Source organism: Heloderma suspectum, chromosome 7 (assembly GCF_057233095.1).
Source record: "Heloderma suspectum isolate Gila_16-S chromosome 7, 16-S_ref, whole genome shotgun sequence".
Lineage (NCBI taxonomy): Eukaryota > Metazoa > Chordata > Lepidosauria > Squamata > Helodermatidae > Heloderma > Heloderma suspectum.
Genome location: NC_139464.1, coordinates 24,648,958 through 24,666,303, shown reverse-complemented (window position 1 = coordinate 24,666,303; position 17,346 = coordinate 24,648,958). Strand labels below are relative to the sequence as shown.

The 17,346-nt window shown below is 45.2% G+C and overlaps 1 protein-coding gene across 1 annotated transcript in view; it reads right to left on the bottom strand.

Moving 5' to 3' along the window:
- The window catches only part of CACNA2D4 (calcium voltage-gated channel auxiliary subunit alpha2delta 4), a 204,852-nt gene that overhangs the window by 24,731 nt on the left and 162,775 nt on the right, over positions 1-17,346 (bottom strand). The window contains exons 30-33 of the mRNA XM_084809309.1: positions 15,799-15,843; positions 7,963-8,025; positions 3,210-3,280; positions 1,311-1,386 (exon numbers count right to left, since the gene is read on the bottom strand). Coding sequence (XP_084665435.1) covers positions 1,311-1,386; positions 3,210-3,280; positions 7,963-8,025; positions 15,799-15,843 — 255 coding nt within the window. The remainder of the gene's footprint in view (positions 1-1,310; positions 1,387-3,209; positions 3,281-7,962; positions 8,026-15,798; positions 15,844-17,346) is intronic.

Sequence of the window (17,346 nt, the reverse complement as noted above, 5' to 3'; positions counted from 1 at the left end):
CAGATAAAGCTAATCAGTTAATCCAACTCTAACAAGCAAATTCTATTTTGATCAGTGGAAGGAACCCAGTTAGAAACTTTCTTGGTGTTAAACAGTATTTTTTAGGATTTTCTCTATAGAGATAGCAGACTGTAATGCTGTGTTATGAATTCACATTCAAAATTGGCTCCAGATTGGTCCAATGCAGGGTTAATTTGGGGCTTATTTTGTTTATTACCAAAAATGCAGCAGACCGATTTCAAGATGGCAGGAGAACAGAAGGAATGAAAAGTTCACACAAACAGCTAGAATAAAATGTCCCTGCATCTTCCATCTTTTCTGGATTAATAAATATGTGTGCTGCTGTTTGTCCAATACAAATAGCATGAAACAAATCCCAAGATCAGCCTAGAATGCTGGGCCAATTTTGTCTGAATAAAAGTGCTCCTCCCACCCTCCCTTTTGTTGCTGTTACTGCAGCATTAAAGTCTGGAACTATTTTGCTTGGTCTTCAGAGTCCAGCTAGTTATCTGTGTGCAGAGGACTAGTGGTGGCTAATTTGCTGCAGGGACAGAAATTACTTCTCACCATGCACATGTCAGTTTTTTCCCAACATGAACACATGGACTGTGGGTGAAAAAGGGATAGAAAGTGACATGGAAATCTAGCGTTTCCCCCTAGTATCCAGCTCTTTCCTGAGGACTTTAATGTCCCTTCCCATGGAACTCCAGCAGTTTGAACTTGGGCATTTAAAATATATCCAACTAAAGGTTCCAATATTCATCTTCGTTGTGGCACCGACATATTTGCGGGGCCAACACAGAGTTATTTGTGGAGAAGGAAAAGGAGGAGGAGGAGAAATTTCCTGTGCTGTTGTAAACAATTACAATCTCCCTCCCTTGGTCTGCCTTAATGCAGGAACAGCCACACAGATCCATGACATGGTTTTATCCAGCCTCCACAACCACTTTCCCTGCTGAGTACAGGGGGAAAAGGGCATGAGTGCGGAAGTGCCTTTGTGTCTTCTTCTATCCTTAGACGGTTCCCTAAGAGCACAGAAAAGCAATCAGGATCATAGCAGAGGAGAAGGTGGTAAGGGATGATTCAATGAACTCAACAGAAGCAAAGGCATTTCCACCCTCATGTTGTTCTGTCTCTGCATGGCCAAGGATGGCCTGATCCCAGGGCAGAATCGCTTAGGAAGTAAATCACTGCTGTCCTAATATATTATATTCAGTGTTACTTTTTGTAGTTGTATAAATGCTTCCAGATTAGTGAGCTTTTGAACTGTGACAGTAGCTACTGCTGGCATGTGATCTGGACATACTTACACTGAGAAGAGGATGAGCACCGCTATGGTGGTGGTGGGGCATTCTACACATGGCTTGGTAATCAAGCATTTTCACCCTGCAGAAACACAGAAGTGACAAATGAGCCCACATGTAGAAGACATGAAGCTGCCTTTATGCTGAGTAACCATCAGTCCACCTACCCCACTTGCTGGCTGTTCTGATTGGTAGTGGCTTTTCAAGGTCTCAGTGGTCTTTCCCAGCTCTGCTACAAGAGATGGTTCCTTTTAGTGGAGATACCGGGAAGTGAGCCTCAGACTTTCTGCATGCAAAGTGAGTTACATCCCATTCCCCAACATAGGTGCAGATGTATCAATTTTTCCTGCATGGATTCTAGCATTGATCTGACTTCACACGCAGAACAGCCAGACTTCCTTATCTGAATCATTTAGTTCAGTTTGTGCTTAATGCTGGATATTTCATAACAAGATCTAATCCCACAAATTGTTTGATTGACTATGCTGCATTTAAAGAAGAGACTTCTTACTGATTTCACAGTATGCCTCCACAATATGAAACCACTTTATGCAATTTACTTGAGTAACCCCAGCTGCTATTTTTATTCACTCCAAGGTCCTAAAAGCGGATTCTCTCAGCTAGAACTATCTTAGCAACGTGTGCCAGCTAGCTACAAAACTTAACTGCTACATTTGTTTTCTGTGGCCAAATTCAGACAGTACAGACTGGCCCTTCCAGACACATCTGGCTAAGCTCCTGGGATCTCTGGTGCTATTTGTATCTGACTCTGGGGCCTTTCATGTGCTACATCAGCAGCATGGGAGTGGCTTTGGAACATAGGAAGCTGCTTTATACCAGGTCAGACTACTGGCCCATCTGGCTCAGTATTGTCTACAGCAGGGCTGGGGAACAGGTCACAGGTGGGGGCCTGAATAATGATCCTGATGCTAAATAACATGGAACTGACTCCCATGCCATTGCCCTAATGTAGGAAAGGGAGCCTCACTTCTGAGTCTGTGCATTACAAAGATATGTCCCTGTACCCCTTTTTCAGCATGTTATTTTTGCCATCTTTCAATGTTCATTTTCAGCACATGAGCAAGGAAATATAATGACCTGGTCTGCACAACATGACAACCCACCCTGGCTGATCACCCATGGTGGGTTGTCGTGTTGTGTGAATCCAGCACGGTTTCTGCAGGGTGGCTTATTTTTTTATGAGCAAGCCACCCTGAGAACCCATGGCTTGTTTTAGAGTTGTTTATTCCCATGAAGCTTAGTGTGTTGTCTGAACCTGGCAGGACATCATTGTTGAGGGTTGTCAGGAACAGCTATAGAACTGGCAGGCCAAAGTGGCAAAAACAGAGGAAGGGACCAAGGAAATTAGTTCTGCTGCAGAGGCACCTGGGATATGTGCTGGAACCAGCAGGAGGACTGACAGGGAATGCAGTGGGAAACAAGCCACGGCAAGCCCAAACATCTGTCAGGTTACAGCGAACAACTAACCCATGGTGGCTTAATCATAGGATGAACCCACCCAATATGTAATACTGGGTATTTGCTCATAAAGCGCATGAACTGGGTGATCACAGATGTAGCAGTAGTTCCTATGATTGCAGCAAGACTTTTTCTAACTGCTCCAATCATAGAATTACTGCTGACCCATACTCATGTTCATGCAGTTCACACATTACATTTGAAACAGACCTATTGGAGTCAAGCAGGAACAGATTATCAGGGGGGATTTAAGTATCTTGGAACTCTTCCTGCAGACCACAAATGCGTTATGTGAACTACCCCTAACTGCCTTCATTGCCTCCTTTCATGTTTAGTTGTAATAATTCTCACTGCAGAGAAGGTGTTTTGCTTCTACCAGCCTCCTCTTTGAAAGAAGATTGATAGAAAGGAGATGGTGACACTTACTCTTTGAACATTCCCATATTTATGAGCTGGGTCATAACAGAACCATCCACTTCCCCCAAAAATTTCCTGGTCTGCAAGCACAGGGAGACATAAAGAGAAAATAGCAAAAGTGGTTAGTGATAAGCTTCCTCAGCTTTTTATCACTGTGGCTAATCCATCCCTGCTACAAGTCTGAAGTATTTACTGATTACCACTATTATAAAACAAACCCTTTAAGCAAGTGATGGTCTGCTATGTCCTCAGGCTGTTTTGAAAAAGTGTTACAGAGCAGTGTGATGTAGGGCAGCCTTAGATAAGTCATTATCTCTCAGTCTGCCATCTGCAATATTGGGATAATAATACTGGCCTACTTCGAAAGGGTGTTCTAAGGATTACAGAATTAATGCATGCAAAGTATTTTGAATACTTGAAATGTACCATGTAAATATGGATGCTGCCGCCACCAAAGGGAATCACTGCATTCCAAGTAGTTGATCTGCTCAAATCTCCTTCTACTGTAAAGTTACTTAGCCCAGGGAAACCTCTATAGATGGGATAGTCAACATGTTTCCTGCTTAGATTTCTTGCATTTTGCAGTTCCCCATACTGGGAAAGCACTGCTGCCAGCTCCCTTTATTTTTAACTCTTTTTCTTTACTGAAACTTCCACTTTGCTACAGGAAAACTTTGCCTGAACCATATTCCATCCATAACATATAGAAAATTACTGCAAAATGTTTGTATGTGGGGCTGCCTTTGAAGACTGTTCAGAAACTTCAGCTCATTTAAACTATGGCTGCAAGACATTTGACTTGGATCCATCAGTGGAAATACCTTTCTCCAATTGTTAAACATCTTCACTGGTTTCTGGTCTGTTTCCAAGCACAATTCAGAGTGGTGATGTTTACCATCAAAGCCTAACATGGCCTCCACATTAGCTTGTACTTACACTGAGATCATCATTAGAGGCCTTCCACCCATGCCTCTACCTTCTGAGCAGGCTGTACTGAGGGACATGAGAGGGGGAAGCAGGGACATTCCACTGGCACTGCTGAAGACCCTCCTCATGAAGGCTTCTTCTCCTTCAGCTGTTACCACCACCAGCCACTCAAGCAGGCTTTGCTGAGGGAGATGAGAGGGAAAGCAGGGCCATTCCACCAATCCTGATTAGGGATGTCAGAGGATTCTGCCACGAATCTCGGTGAGGCCAAATGCCAGTGCATTCGGCCCCCCGAAATCTGTGGCGGAATGGCCTGCCCCCCCGCAGATCCCCCCCGGGACAAGACTTACCTGGGGCAGATCTTCCGGGTGGCAGCGGCTCTGGCGGCAGCTTTGGCAGCAGCAGCAGCTGGCCTTCCGACCGGCTGCCACCGCCACCATTTGCAGTCTGGAGGTGTGTGTTGTTGTTTTTTTACAGAGACGTGATAGGCTACGCAAAGATTTACGTAGCCTATCATGGCTGGGTTAAAAAAAACAAAACCATGTATGCAAATGGCGGCAGCTACGGCCGCTGCCATTTGCGTTCCTTATTTTTCACAGTCTTAGTTTACATAAATATTTACATAGACTAAGACGGCGAAAAATAAGGAACACAAATGGCGGCGGCCGTAGCCGCTGCCATTTGCATACGCGGTGGTTGTTGTTTTTTACCCAGAGCCCTCCGCGGCCGGAAATCCGGCTGCGGACGGCTCTGGCCTGGGCCTGGCCAGCTGCTCCGCAGAGCCACCGCGGAGCACAGCCGGCCGTCAAGGATTCCGGGCGGGAGGAACGGATCGCCTCCCCCCCCCCCGTTGAGGATTCCGGCGGGAGGGACGGTCCCCCCCCATGAACATAATCCGCGGAAAGGTAAGTGACTTTCGTACATCCCTAGTCCTGATGAAGGCCTCCCTCATGAAAGCTTCTTCTCCCTCAACCTTCACCACTACCAGCCATTCCAGCAGGCTGTATGAAGGGAGACGAGAGAGGGAAGCGGAGCCGTTCCACCAGCCCTGCTGACTTATTTTTCCCTCTTTCCTCCCCATTCTTCTTTCCTTGCTGTTGTGTCTTTTTAGATTGTAAGCCTGTAAACAGGGACTGTCTTGTTTAATTATATGTAAGCCACTCTGGGAGCCTTTTCAGCTGAGGACCGGCATAAAAATACTTCAAAAAATAATATAAATAAACAAATAAATAAAACTGAGGATGTGTTCTCAGTTGTGGCACCCTGACTGTAGAACTCTTTCACCATAAATTATTGGCTGAAGGCCCCAAGAACTGCTTTAGTTCCATGCCTGTGTCAAAATCCAGATTGGCAGAGGTCCAGGAAAACAGGGCTGTTCTTCCCGTCGTTGAATCTCCATCCTTGCTGTAGTTAATCTCTGAAACTGGCACCCTTGAGAACTTTTTTCCTATGGCTAATAGTTGCATGGGGAGGGGCTTTTCATTGGGAACTTGGCTAGGGAAGGAAGCATTAAAGCTCCCCTCCCTGCATGCTGCGGTCCCGATGAAAACTGGCCCACCTGCTATAAAATATTTTAAAAACTGATATGGTTTATAATTATGCTTTTAGCGTCACCTCTAGTTTGGCCCTTTATATGAATGACATGCACATCCAATAGCAAGGGAAAAGGGAAAAGGTAGCATTTGGAAATAAAATTCAGTTGGGAAGAAAAGAACTGGGTTAATCAGAAGTTAAAAGATGAACCACCTCTCCCAAAGGAATAAAGATAATTGTTTATTTTGCATAGGCCAATTCATTTAAATATATGCATTTTTTTTAAAAAAAACAACACTTATCATTAGCTTTTAAACAAAAACCTGTCTAGGTAGCAAAAAGGTGGGCAGCTGTCAGTTATAGAGGCAAGGTACCTTAAAAATGCGCCTCTTTCCATAGTTTTGCCTAAGGCACTCCCTCCCCCTGCAGTGAGAATTGCGAGTATTTTTAAAACCCCAAAAGTATTAGGGGAGCAACTGAAAGATGCCATTTAGAAAGGTATAAACTGTTTTGAAATATAGTACAGAATAATTATCACAACAATCTTAGAAAATGTGTACATGAAGGAATGTCTCTCTGCACGCAAAAAGTGACAGAACGAGCCACACTGGGCCCTCACTTGGATCTCGACAGCCATGGCAGAATTTGCTTTGTTTACCAGGAACAGCTACACACTACAAATCCCTCAACAGTTCCTTTCAGTGTAGCAGAGGTTTAGACTGTTTCTTCTCTATTTTGTTCTTAGAATATCACAGCTGCTTTCCCTTGTTTTTGCACTTCCTGTTTGGATTATTCTGCATAATGGGAAAGTTCTGATGTTTCAGAGGTTATTTCATGTTGGGGAAAGTATGTTTAATGTAATGTGAGAATAGGTATGGTGGGGGCCCTCTTTTCTTCTGCTACATGGATCTGATAGCCAAGGATGCGGACTGGCTTCCCAGCATGTGCCAGGAGTGAAACAGACATGGCATGTTTTCTTTGTTAGGAGTTTTGCTGTTATGATAAAATGAGTAGCACCTTGTCACAGAATGACTGCATCAGTTGCTTATAGACAATGTGCTGGGCCCAGACAAGTGCAAATGTGGTTTGGTTTACAGAATAGGGGTTTTCCATTTAGAACTCCCTCGCCACTCTTGAGGGTTGGGAGACCATCTGTGGGATGTGGCACAGGGAGCGCTGTGGGAGGCAATTGAGGACTTACCCTTGCATGAACGGAAGTGCCTTCCTCTCATGCAAGCAGCCCTTTGGATCTATCCCAGTCACTGGGATGGAGAGGAGAAGAATGGTGGCATTTGGCATTAAATGAGCCAGGTTGGCCACAACACCTGGTCCCAAGGCCAGAATTTTTGAGGCATGTACAGAAAGGAGAAGTTAGTGCCCTAGGTTGAAATCTATAATAAGAAGATGCAGAGAAACAGAAGATTCTAAATTAGAAAAGAAATAGCCTACACAGGCCAAGAGTCAGCAGGTCTATCCATACAACTAGACAAACCTAACTAGCTGCTTAGGGCAGCAACTTGTAAGGGGCAACATAGTTATCACAACAGTGGATAGAAAGGAGTTTCTATTCCCAACAGTTCCTTGGAAGATGCACGTCTGCTGCTCAGGTAAAGCATGAGGCACAGGAATGATTGAGGGTCTGGTGCTGTAGGAGGAAGGCAAGCCAGGGAATTAGGGAACTGATTTCACCAACAGTGGATGACAGTTTGAATTTAACCATGGATGCAATTGAGCAGCAGCAGCAGCAGCAGCTTGTTAGCAGCAGTTTATAGCAGAGACTTGTGTAGGGAAGGAAAGCGTACACGGGACATGGTCAAACTGAAAGACACAGGGATCCTACACATGGCCCACAAGCCAAACCTTCTCAGCTGCAACATTCACATGCAAAGATAACGATTTCAGTATAAGTACAGCTTAACTGTGGGAATCCTGTGTTCAAATCACCGTTCAGTCACATAGCTTACAGTTTTGGATGACACTTGTCTCTCAACTTAGCCTAACTTATTAGGTTTCAATGAAGCAAAATCTCAACTCTGGCTCCCTTGTAGGAAGGGAAGGATGCAATTATAACAAATGAATACATATGTTTTTGGAGATTTTCACATTTGCACAAAGTCTAAAATGTGATTCTGGCATGCATTCATTGTTCCTCTGGGGAAAACTTGGAAGTACACTCATTTAAGCCTGCAGACTTCTCCACTTTGCTCCTTCTCCTTTTATCTAGTCCTTCCTCCACCCTCAGCTTTGGAGGTAGGCTAGGCACAGAAAGCTGTCCTGTGCTCATTAATTAATTCATTCTTACCTGCACAGAGACTTTGGAAACAAGTATGAATCCATTATTATCAATGAGGAAACAGTTCAGATTCTGAAGAGAAAAGAAGACAAGAATTAAGAAGAAATTTCAGCTTCAACAGGTCAATATTGCCTAATATACACATTTCTGACCTTCCCAGTAAGATGCTTTGCTTCTGCTCCTATGCTTGCTACTGACCTTGTATATGACTGCTATTTTGTGCTTCTAGTTACATGTTCCTTGTAGCTCTCATCAGAGGATCAGTGGTACTATTGTATGGCTACATTCCCTACTTTTTTTCCCCACAGGGTGGATCATCTTCACTGAACTCATGTGAGGAGATCCCAGAATCCTCCTCTGCTTGGCTTCCTAGCAAGGAAGTAGTCTTGCCTCTAGCAGAGGTGGGCAACCTGTGGCCCTTGGCTTAATTTCAAAAGCTCCCTGCGAATGATCAGTTCAGATCTTTGGCAAGAACAATCTGTCCATCCCCAGGCAGCCTGCTGGTCACAGAGGAAAGCGGGGGGAGCAAACCAGGTGGCAGAAAGAGAAAACTACAAACCTGCCCACTGCTGGTTTCAGGCCCACCCACCACCAGCATGCAGCCCCCAATACACTATCCTTGAGGAAATGTGGTGTCAACTAGGGATGCTGGAGAAATTTGAGATGGACTAAAATGAACTCAGATTTCTAAGAATCCGACATGCGGAATCTGCTGTGGAGCAACCCCCTCAGGCTGCGCAAAGTCCGTGGACTTTCAGATGTTTTTGTTACTTACCTGAAATTTACGCATATTTATTCGTAGGAAAATATGCAAGTTTCTGCTGAGGAAAAGTTGAATGGAATGGGCAATACGCTAAATGTTACGTACTAAGGTAAATTATGTAAATTGTTACGACACCTCTTACGTAATTATTTGCATATTTTTCCATATGACAGGAAAAAAAATTGCATCCATCTGTGAGCGAATGACAGAACAAAAGGCGCCTAACAATCTGCGAAACACGGAGCGGATTTTACACAGTTTGTACATCCCTATATTCAACAGGGGAAAAAAGGTCCCCACCCCTGGTCTAAAGCATTGTCTGTGGCATCTTTGGGACAAGTTTAAATACAGTAATGTACTACTACAAGGTAGAAAGACAATAACACTTAAAAAGTTACTTTAGACCAGAAAAATGCAAATTATATTCACATGCTCTTGTTCATCCTCATAACTAGCCATAGCTGTGGATCTCAAAATGTTTTCATAAATATTAATTAAGCCTAACACTCTTGATATTCATTTCACATTTGGGAAGAATGGGGTACTGCAATTCTGTAGGCCTCCTAAATCAATTCTAGCGTTGTAATGGAAGTAAAAGTCCTTCCAGTCATAGAAGCCAGGATGGTCTCTGCTATCTGCTGTTTCCAAGTGCCTAACTGCATGATCAGGGACTTCAAAAGATGTATTTTTGTGGCATCCTGTCTTGAATGTTGGTCCGTAACAGAGAAGTTCCAGGCTCGGGTTCCTGCTTAGCCATGAAGCTTCCTGGGTAACCTTGGGTCAGCCACTCTCCCTCATCCTAACCTGCCTCACAGTGCTGTTGTGAGGATAAAAGAGAGAGACCATGTGTGCCTTGGACTGCCTCAGATAAAGGATGTGATAAAAATGTAATAAATAAACAAACAAAAAAGACAGATTGCTTACCTGTAACTGTAGTTGTTTGAGTGGTCATCTGTGCATTCATACATATGGGCTCTGTGGCTGTGCAGGCCCCTGTTTTGGGAAACTTCTGAGGAATTTTGGCAGGAACCCTCCCCCACCGTTCCAGCATGCATGTCCCTAGAGGTTCCCTCAGTTCCTTGAGACTGACAATGTAGCCTCAGAACTGAGAAGAAATACTTTCAGTACCCATCATCGAACTCGAGTATGACACCGAAGAGGGGACGGCAGGTGGGTTGTGTGAATGCACAGATGACCACTCCAAGAACTACAGTTGCAAGTAGCAACCTGTCTTTCTTCGTCATGGTTTCTGTGCATCGTACATATGGGTGAGTAGCAAGCTAACTTACAAGGTGGTGGGTCAGTCTCCTACTACAACACAGAAGAAAGGACGGCATGACCAAAAGCAGTCAGCTCCAGCCCAAACATCCAGTCTGTAATGTCTAATGAAGGTAGATGGTGTTGACCAGGTTGCAGTGTGGCAGTTCAGGGATGGCATCCCCTCTGTCAAATGTGACTGACATCGCTACCGTGCGAGTAGAGTGAGCTTGGACTGGGGCAGACAGTTGGAGTCCAGCCAGCTCATATGATAGCTTGATAGTCTTGGTGACACAGAAAGCAAAGCGCTGAGTTGAGAGAGGCTGGCCTTCACACTTGCTCCCTTAGCAGACAAAAGAGGCGGGGTGATAGTCGGAACTGCTCAGTCTTTGACTTACAGAAGGCCTAAGTGCAGCAGACATCAAGCGTATGCAAGGTTGACTCCAGAGGTGTAGATGGGGAAGCAAAGGAAGCAGGCAGATTAATGTCCTGGTTTAAATGAAAATCTGACACAACTTTAGACAAGAAAGAGGGGTCTGGTCTGTGGACCACCTTATCACAATTAAAGGTTAGGTAAGGCTGGTCTATTCTGAGCGCACAGAGTTCACTGGCATGGCGCATGGATGTGATAACCACCAAAAAGGAGGTGCAAGTCTGTAGTTGCTGATAGTTCAAAGGGCTTGGATGAGAGTGCCTTTAATACCACAGAAAGGTTCCAACTCGGTACTGTGGAATGAATTTGGGGTGCCAGATTCCTAATCCCTTTTAGAAACCTCTTCACTGTTGGACATGAGAAAACAGAAAACCCCTCAACAGGAGAGTGAAAAGCAGAGACAGCAGAGAGGTAGACTCGGAGAGATGACAATTTGAGTCCTTTCTCAAACACAGAGAGAAGAAACTGGAGGATTTGATGCAAGGAGCACCACAGTGGGTGAAAACCATGAGAATGGGCAAAAGCAGAAAAAGCAGTCCATTTCCTGGAATAGTAACACCGCATAAATGGCTTACGGGCAGCACTGAGGATCTTCTGAATCGATGCCGGGACCAGATCATTCTCTGTCACCCAATCTTCCATGCCGCCAAGTGAAGAGTCATCAGGTCTGGGTGCTGGATTCTGCCATTCTCTCTGATGAGGAGGGGCAGACGTGATGGGAGATGACAGTATTGTCCCTGTGCCATTCTGAGCAGCGAGGGGACCAGGGCAGGGAAGGCCATGACAGGGTAATGAGTATGTACTCGGTACCGTATGTTCCAATCTTTTCCAGGACCTCTGTAATCAGTGGGAATGGAGGGAAAAGGTAGTACAACACTCCCATCCATGTGAGAATGGAAGCATCTCCCAATGAACCTGTATCGTGACCTGTCCAGCTGCAAAAGGCTTGGCAAACAGCATTGTGCTGTGTGGCAAAGAGATCCACCTCCAGCGTGCCCCAGCACTGAAAAAGCATCCTCCAGACCGATCTGTCCAACTCCCACCCATGGGAGCTTACCTTGGTCTGACTGAGTTGGTTGGCCAAGACATTGTCCACTCCAGCAACAGGAATTGCAACCAATCTGATCAGATGAGGGAAACACCACCGAAAAATCTTGAGTGTCAGGGTGAGGAGTGAAAGCGATCTCATACCCCCTTGTTTATTCAAATATGTGACCACTGTTGTGTTGTCCAATGTGACCTGGACCAGTCTGCCTACCAGGTCCAGCTCAAATGCCTGAAGGGCTTTTTCCACCGCTCTGAGCTTCAGGAGGTTGGTGTGTTCTTTTGCCTCTGTGGGCAACCAATGTCCCTATACCATGAGGCCCAAGCAATGAGCTCCCCATCCTGAGAGTGACGCATCAGTAGTTACTACCCTGGATGGAAAAGGTTGAAGAAAGGGCATGCCCCTTGACAGTTTGGCTGGCACCATCTACCATTGTAGGGAGTCTCTGATGTTCTGTGGAAGCTGTAGCCTGGTCTGACAGACATCCCACTCAGTATCAAAATTGTATATGAGCCAGTTCTGGACAGGCCTCATATGCAGATAAGCTTAACAGACAACAGTCATTGTCAAGGCCATCAGGCCCAGGAGATGCTGGATTTTGAACACTGAGGAAGACTTGTGAACGATGAGTTCCACTGCCAATGAAGTCAGAACCGTCACTTGATCTTGAGGAAGAAAAGCCTGGCCTTAACGGAATTCCAGCAGTGCCCCCCAAAACTGAAGGCTTTGGGTGGGCTGTAGGTGGGATTTTTCTAAGTTGATGTAGAGTCCCAGGCACTGAAGGAAATTACAGGTTATCTCTATCAACCAAAGACGATTTCGTGTCGATGCCACCAACAACCAATCGGCTATGTATGGGTACACCTCAACTCCTTGCATCTGAAGGTGTAAACAAACCACTGCCATGCACTTGGTGAATACTCTTGGAGTGGTGGCTAGGCTGAAAGGTGGTACCCAGAACTGATAGGTGTCAGTACCAATGACAAAGCGGAGGTAACGCTGGTATGACTCCTCTATGATGATGTGAAATTACGCATCCTTGAGGTCAACAGAGGCATATTAATATTGTCAGAAGAGTAGAGGGAGGATGGATGCTAGAGAAACCATGTGGAAATTCCTGGGCGTGATGTACAGGTTTAACTCTTGCAGGTCCAGAATTGGTTGGAGTCCTCCATCCTTCTTCAGTACTGTGAAGTACCTCGAGTAGAACCCATCATGGAGATGTGAACACAGAATGGGTATGACAGCTCCTTTCTTGAGAAGTGTCTTGACCTCTTGGTGGAGAACAGGTGATGGAGCCATTACTCTCACGGTACCAAGTGGAGGGGAGTATCAATCCTGTATGATGGAGAGGACCCAGGAGTCCGTGGTGACGTTGGACCAGGTGGATAGAAAACAGGACCGAACAATGCCAGAGATGGGGGGCTGAGCAGCTCAACAAAGAGAAAGGGGGACATAGTCAAAGATGCTGCCTACTTCCTCATTCACCTTTTTGGTGGAATGAACAGTATTTTGAAGCCAAATAAGGCTTCCACTGCTGAGCAGATTGCTGGCAAGGCTGTTGGTGCTGAACACCGGAGGTTGAGGCCTGGTACGGGACCACAATAGGTCTAAACCACTGGTGGTGCTGTGGGGCTGGGGGCTGTTGCTGAAACATCATCTTATGGGCTGTAGTTCTGGCCTTCTGGACAGAGTTGAGCACTTCATCTGTCTTGGCAGTGAATAAGCCTTGACTGTCAAAGCAGAGGTCATCTATTTGGGACTGAACCTCCTGTGAAGGGGGGAAGTAATCCCCAACACTTGTAGGTGAGGCAGGAACATCCCCAGCCAAGGGGTTAGAGGCTTGGCCCATCGGTGCATCTGCAACCACCTCAAGCGCTTTCTTCCAAAGCGCAGCTTTTAGCTGATCAGCATGGTTTTGCCTTGCTTGTTTTGAGAACGCCTGGCAATGAGGACAAGCCTCAACAGGTGACCTTCACCAAGACAGAAGAGACACAAGGAGTGTCCATCTGACAGTGATAGTTTGCTACCGCAACAGCCACACTTTCTGAACAGGGCCTTGAGGGCCATATGCCTGTAAGCGTGATTGCAGGATTGTGAAAAACCCAAACAAACAAAATAATGCAATGGTAAAGACAGAAATGTAATTGAGTAGAGACAGAAAGAATAAACCTCAGGGTTTTGTTGTGAAAAAATAGCTTTCCGACAAACTGAACACAGAAGTTCCCAGATGAGACTGCCACGATGGCGGTTGAAAGAGAACTGATGGAATAAGCGGGAACTTGCTAAGGACATGCACGCTGAGGCAGTGGGGGAGGGGTTCCCACCAAAACTCCTCAGCTTCAGAAGTTTCCCAAATCAAGGCTCCGCACAGGCACAGAGCCCATATGTGTGATGCACAGAGACTATGAAGAAGAACGTAAAGCAGCGGGAGTAAAACCCGTTGCTAAGATGACAAGACAGGATGGGTCTATGGCACCTTTCACCAAGAGGGTGTGTACTTCTTGCCAAAGGGCCTATGATGGGTCTGATAGTCAGAGGGTCCTGAGCAGAGCAAGGGCATTGAAGTCAATCCTGCACCCTCTCTGGACGATGGAGAAAATCCAAGAGTCCAATGTTATGTTGGTTCGGGCTGGCAGAAAAGAAGACAGATGAGTTCCGAAGACAGGAGGTAGAGCAGAGGGATGAAGAAAGAGAGGAGGAGAGTCAAAGGTGATGCTTGTTGCCCCCATCACCCTTGCAGTGAAAACTTCTAAACTTAGCCAAGGAGTACTATTTTCTTGGCTCAGGAGCCTGCTGTTGAGATGCTTGCCCCAAACCCGAGTGCTGGTAGGGATACTGCATCACAGGGGGATGATACCAGCGGTGTTTACTTGTACGAAGGAGTTGGTTGGCTCAGCCCCATGTGGCATGCTATATTCGGTGCCTCCTGAACTGAATCTATGGCCTTGTCAGTCTTAGAATTGAAAAGATCTTGACCATCAAATGGCAAGTCCTCGATACAAGACTGGGCCTCCTGGGATTGGCCTGCAGACCTCAGCCAGGTGTGATGCCTCAAAGCAACTGCCCCAATGACAACCTTGGCATTGCAGCCCACCTAGTGTCAAGAGGTGTTGATCTGCTGCCTGAAAAGGCACATGGCTTCACCTTGAAACACCTTGGGAAGGTGGTCGAAGAGGTGGCCAACTTCCTCCCAGAGGAAGAGTTGATATCTCTAGCCACCTGGTAATTGGACACCTTGACTCCCAGGGTTGCCAAGGAATGTAGTCATCTGCCAAGCAAGTCAAGATGGTGGACCTCCTTGATTTACCCTGTGCTGCCTCAGTGACAGAGTTCAGGGCTGGGTGAGTGAATAAAAACTCAGTATCCTTATCCTGAACGTGATACATTCCCTCAAGCTGTTTAGTCATAGATGAGGGGGCCTTCCATGACTGTTTTATGGTATGGTGCAGAGCTGGAAGAAGAGGAATCGCTACCTGCCAAGAGAGTTCAGTATTCACAGTGTCAAGCACCAGGTCTTGGATGATAGAGACAGGTTGCTATGTCTTGAGTCCTAATGAGTTGGCCAGATAAATAACCTGATCCGAGAACTGCCCCAGATCTTCTGATGGGGAGATAGCATCCTGGGATCCCAGCGCTGCATCAAGAGGAAATAGACAGGTACAGCAAAGACTGCGAAGTCAAGTCTGACTGATATCCTTCAGTCCCCAAAAGTGGGGAGGCCCCTGGAGGGTCTGGCTTGTGATGGCATCTGTCCTGCACCTTTGTTGGGTGCAACGGAGCTTGCAAAACCAAAGGCACCTCAGTCAAATGGTGAACTGGCGGAAGCTGCAAAGGTGACTGTTCTGTTGGCTAAGAATTTGATACTGGAGGCTCGTCCTGCCTCTGCTGGCTATCAAGGAACCCCTTGACCCCTGGCAGGGGCAGGAACCCAAGCGCTCTAGCCCTGTCCTCCTCAGCATACTATTAGTTATGCTGGCTAAGGCCAATGGGAGTTGTAGGCCAAAACATCTGGAGGACCACAAGTTGCTCACCCCTGGTATAGACCCTTCCACTTTATATGTGAGTGGAACTCACATGGGAATGGCTGCCCCACCACATCTACTTTGGTCCTCAGGCAAAGGACTCATAGAATGGTTCACAAAAACTAACCATCTCTTAGGCTCACTTTTGTCATTTGTAAAAATAAAAATCAGCTAAGCAAGGGGAAAAAAAGCAATATGAGAATAATAGTGACCTTGTGTCACAGGGTTCTCATAGGGATAAATGTAATAAGGAATCATTACGTATTCTGGCCTTGAACCACTGAACTACAGATCTGAAAGAAAAAAAATCCTAACAACTTACATCAGCCTGACAGTTCAAAGGACACCAGCCATCCACACCACTGCACTGGAATAGAAGAAAAGGAGTTAAATAGTGCCACACTTTAGAATGAACTTATTTGAACAGCATTAGGTACTTCTACAATAGTGATGGAGTAGGCCTGTCTTATTCTGATACCACTCATGTATCTCAGGATGGAGTAAGGTGGGTTTAGGCAGGGGGTAATATTCACATGAACAAACGGTTCAGGAATTAGGGGTACATATACTTGACAAATAAGTTAAGTCCTCCTCCTAACTTTGCTCTCACTGAAAACAGAACAAGAGTTAAAGATTGTTAAAGGTTTATTAAATTTAAGTAATGTTCATGTAAACATGGTCTTACTATACTTCATCTCAAGTAGGCTTAGGCAACATTACAAAAAAGATGTCTCTCCACATTTCTATGGAGTGTTGACCATGCATTCCCCATAATGTTTCAGACCGAGACATGAATATGCAAACATATAGGAAACACAGGCCTGGGAATTGAGGCCCATCACCATTCCCAATTCCCATATGTTTGCATACATGTGCCTCCCCCTTAAAATGTTACAGAAAATACATTGCTGACATGCTATAGAATTCTGGCCTTAATGGATGAATGCAGACAATCATTTACCAAGTGGTAGTTTCTTATGGGATGCACATAGCCACTTGGTAAAATGGTCATACCTATTGTCTTGTAAAGTGGTGAAGAGAATGTTATCATTCCTCTGCTTCTCTAGATTTCTGATAAGACATGGAAATGTGGTCAAATTCTCCCCTTTTGGTAGGATTATAAAGGCAACTAGCTTAAACAAGTAGTTTCATGCACTGTGACAAACTGTCAGTGTTCACCCACTGTTAGTGTCTTCAATTAGTATGTTTAATGGGAACTGAAGATTATTAACTGCATCAAAGCAATTTTCGGTGCAGGTGAGCATGACAGAACCAGATTTCCTCATTCTTAGGAGCAAAGATTGCTACACAGTGGAGACAGTAGTGATAATATTGGCTGCTTTTTTGTTTTCTGGTAACATTTTGATAAATGATATATGAACAGTGTACAGTGGCCTTGGGCACTGTCCGTTTGCTTCAGTTAGAGATTTACAGTGAACCAAAGCTGACGTGTGTCGTATTGTTGAATTGAACGGGACATGAAGGGTTAAATAGTGAATAAGAAAATCCTGCCAGCACATGTGGGTTTCATAATTATCTTGCATTTTGTGTTTACTGCTGTAGGTCTGTCTCACTGTATTACTTCGTGATGCTATTTTGTTTTTTTCTTTATACCAGAGCGCTGGTGGTATCTGAGATGCACAGGGAAAAGATGACCTAAGTGCTGTTTTTCTCAATTCAGGAATAATAATAGTGGAAGAAAACATGGATATTCCTAATGTGAATCAGCCATGTTGTTTTTAAAGTGTATATTAGCCCAGGACACATAATCCATCTCTGTGGTTGATTCAATAGGTTGGAAAAATCTGTCAGTAAAGTGGGAAGACACATAGATGACTGAGTTATAATGACTGAGATAGAAAGGGACAGG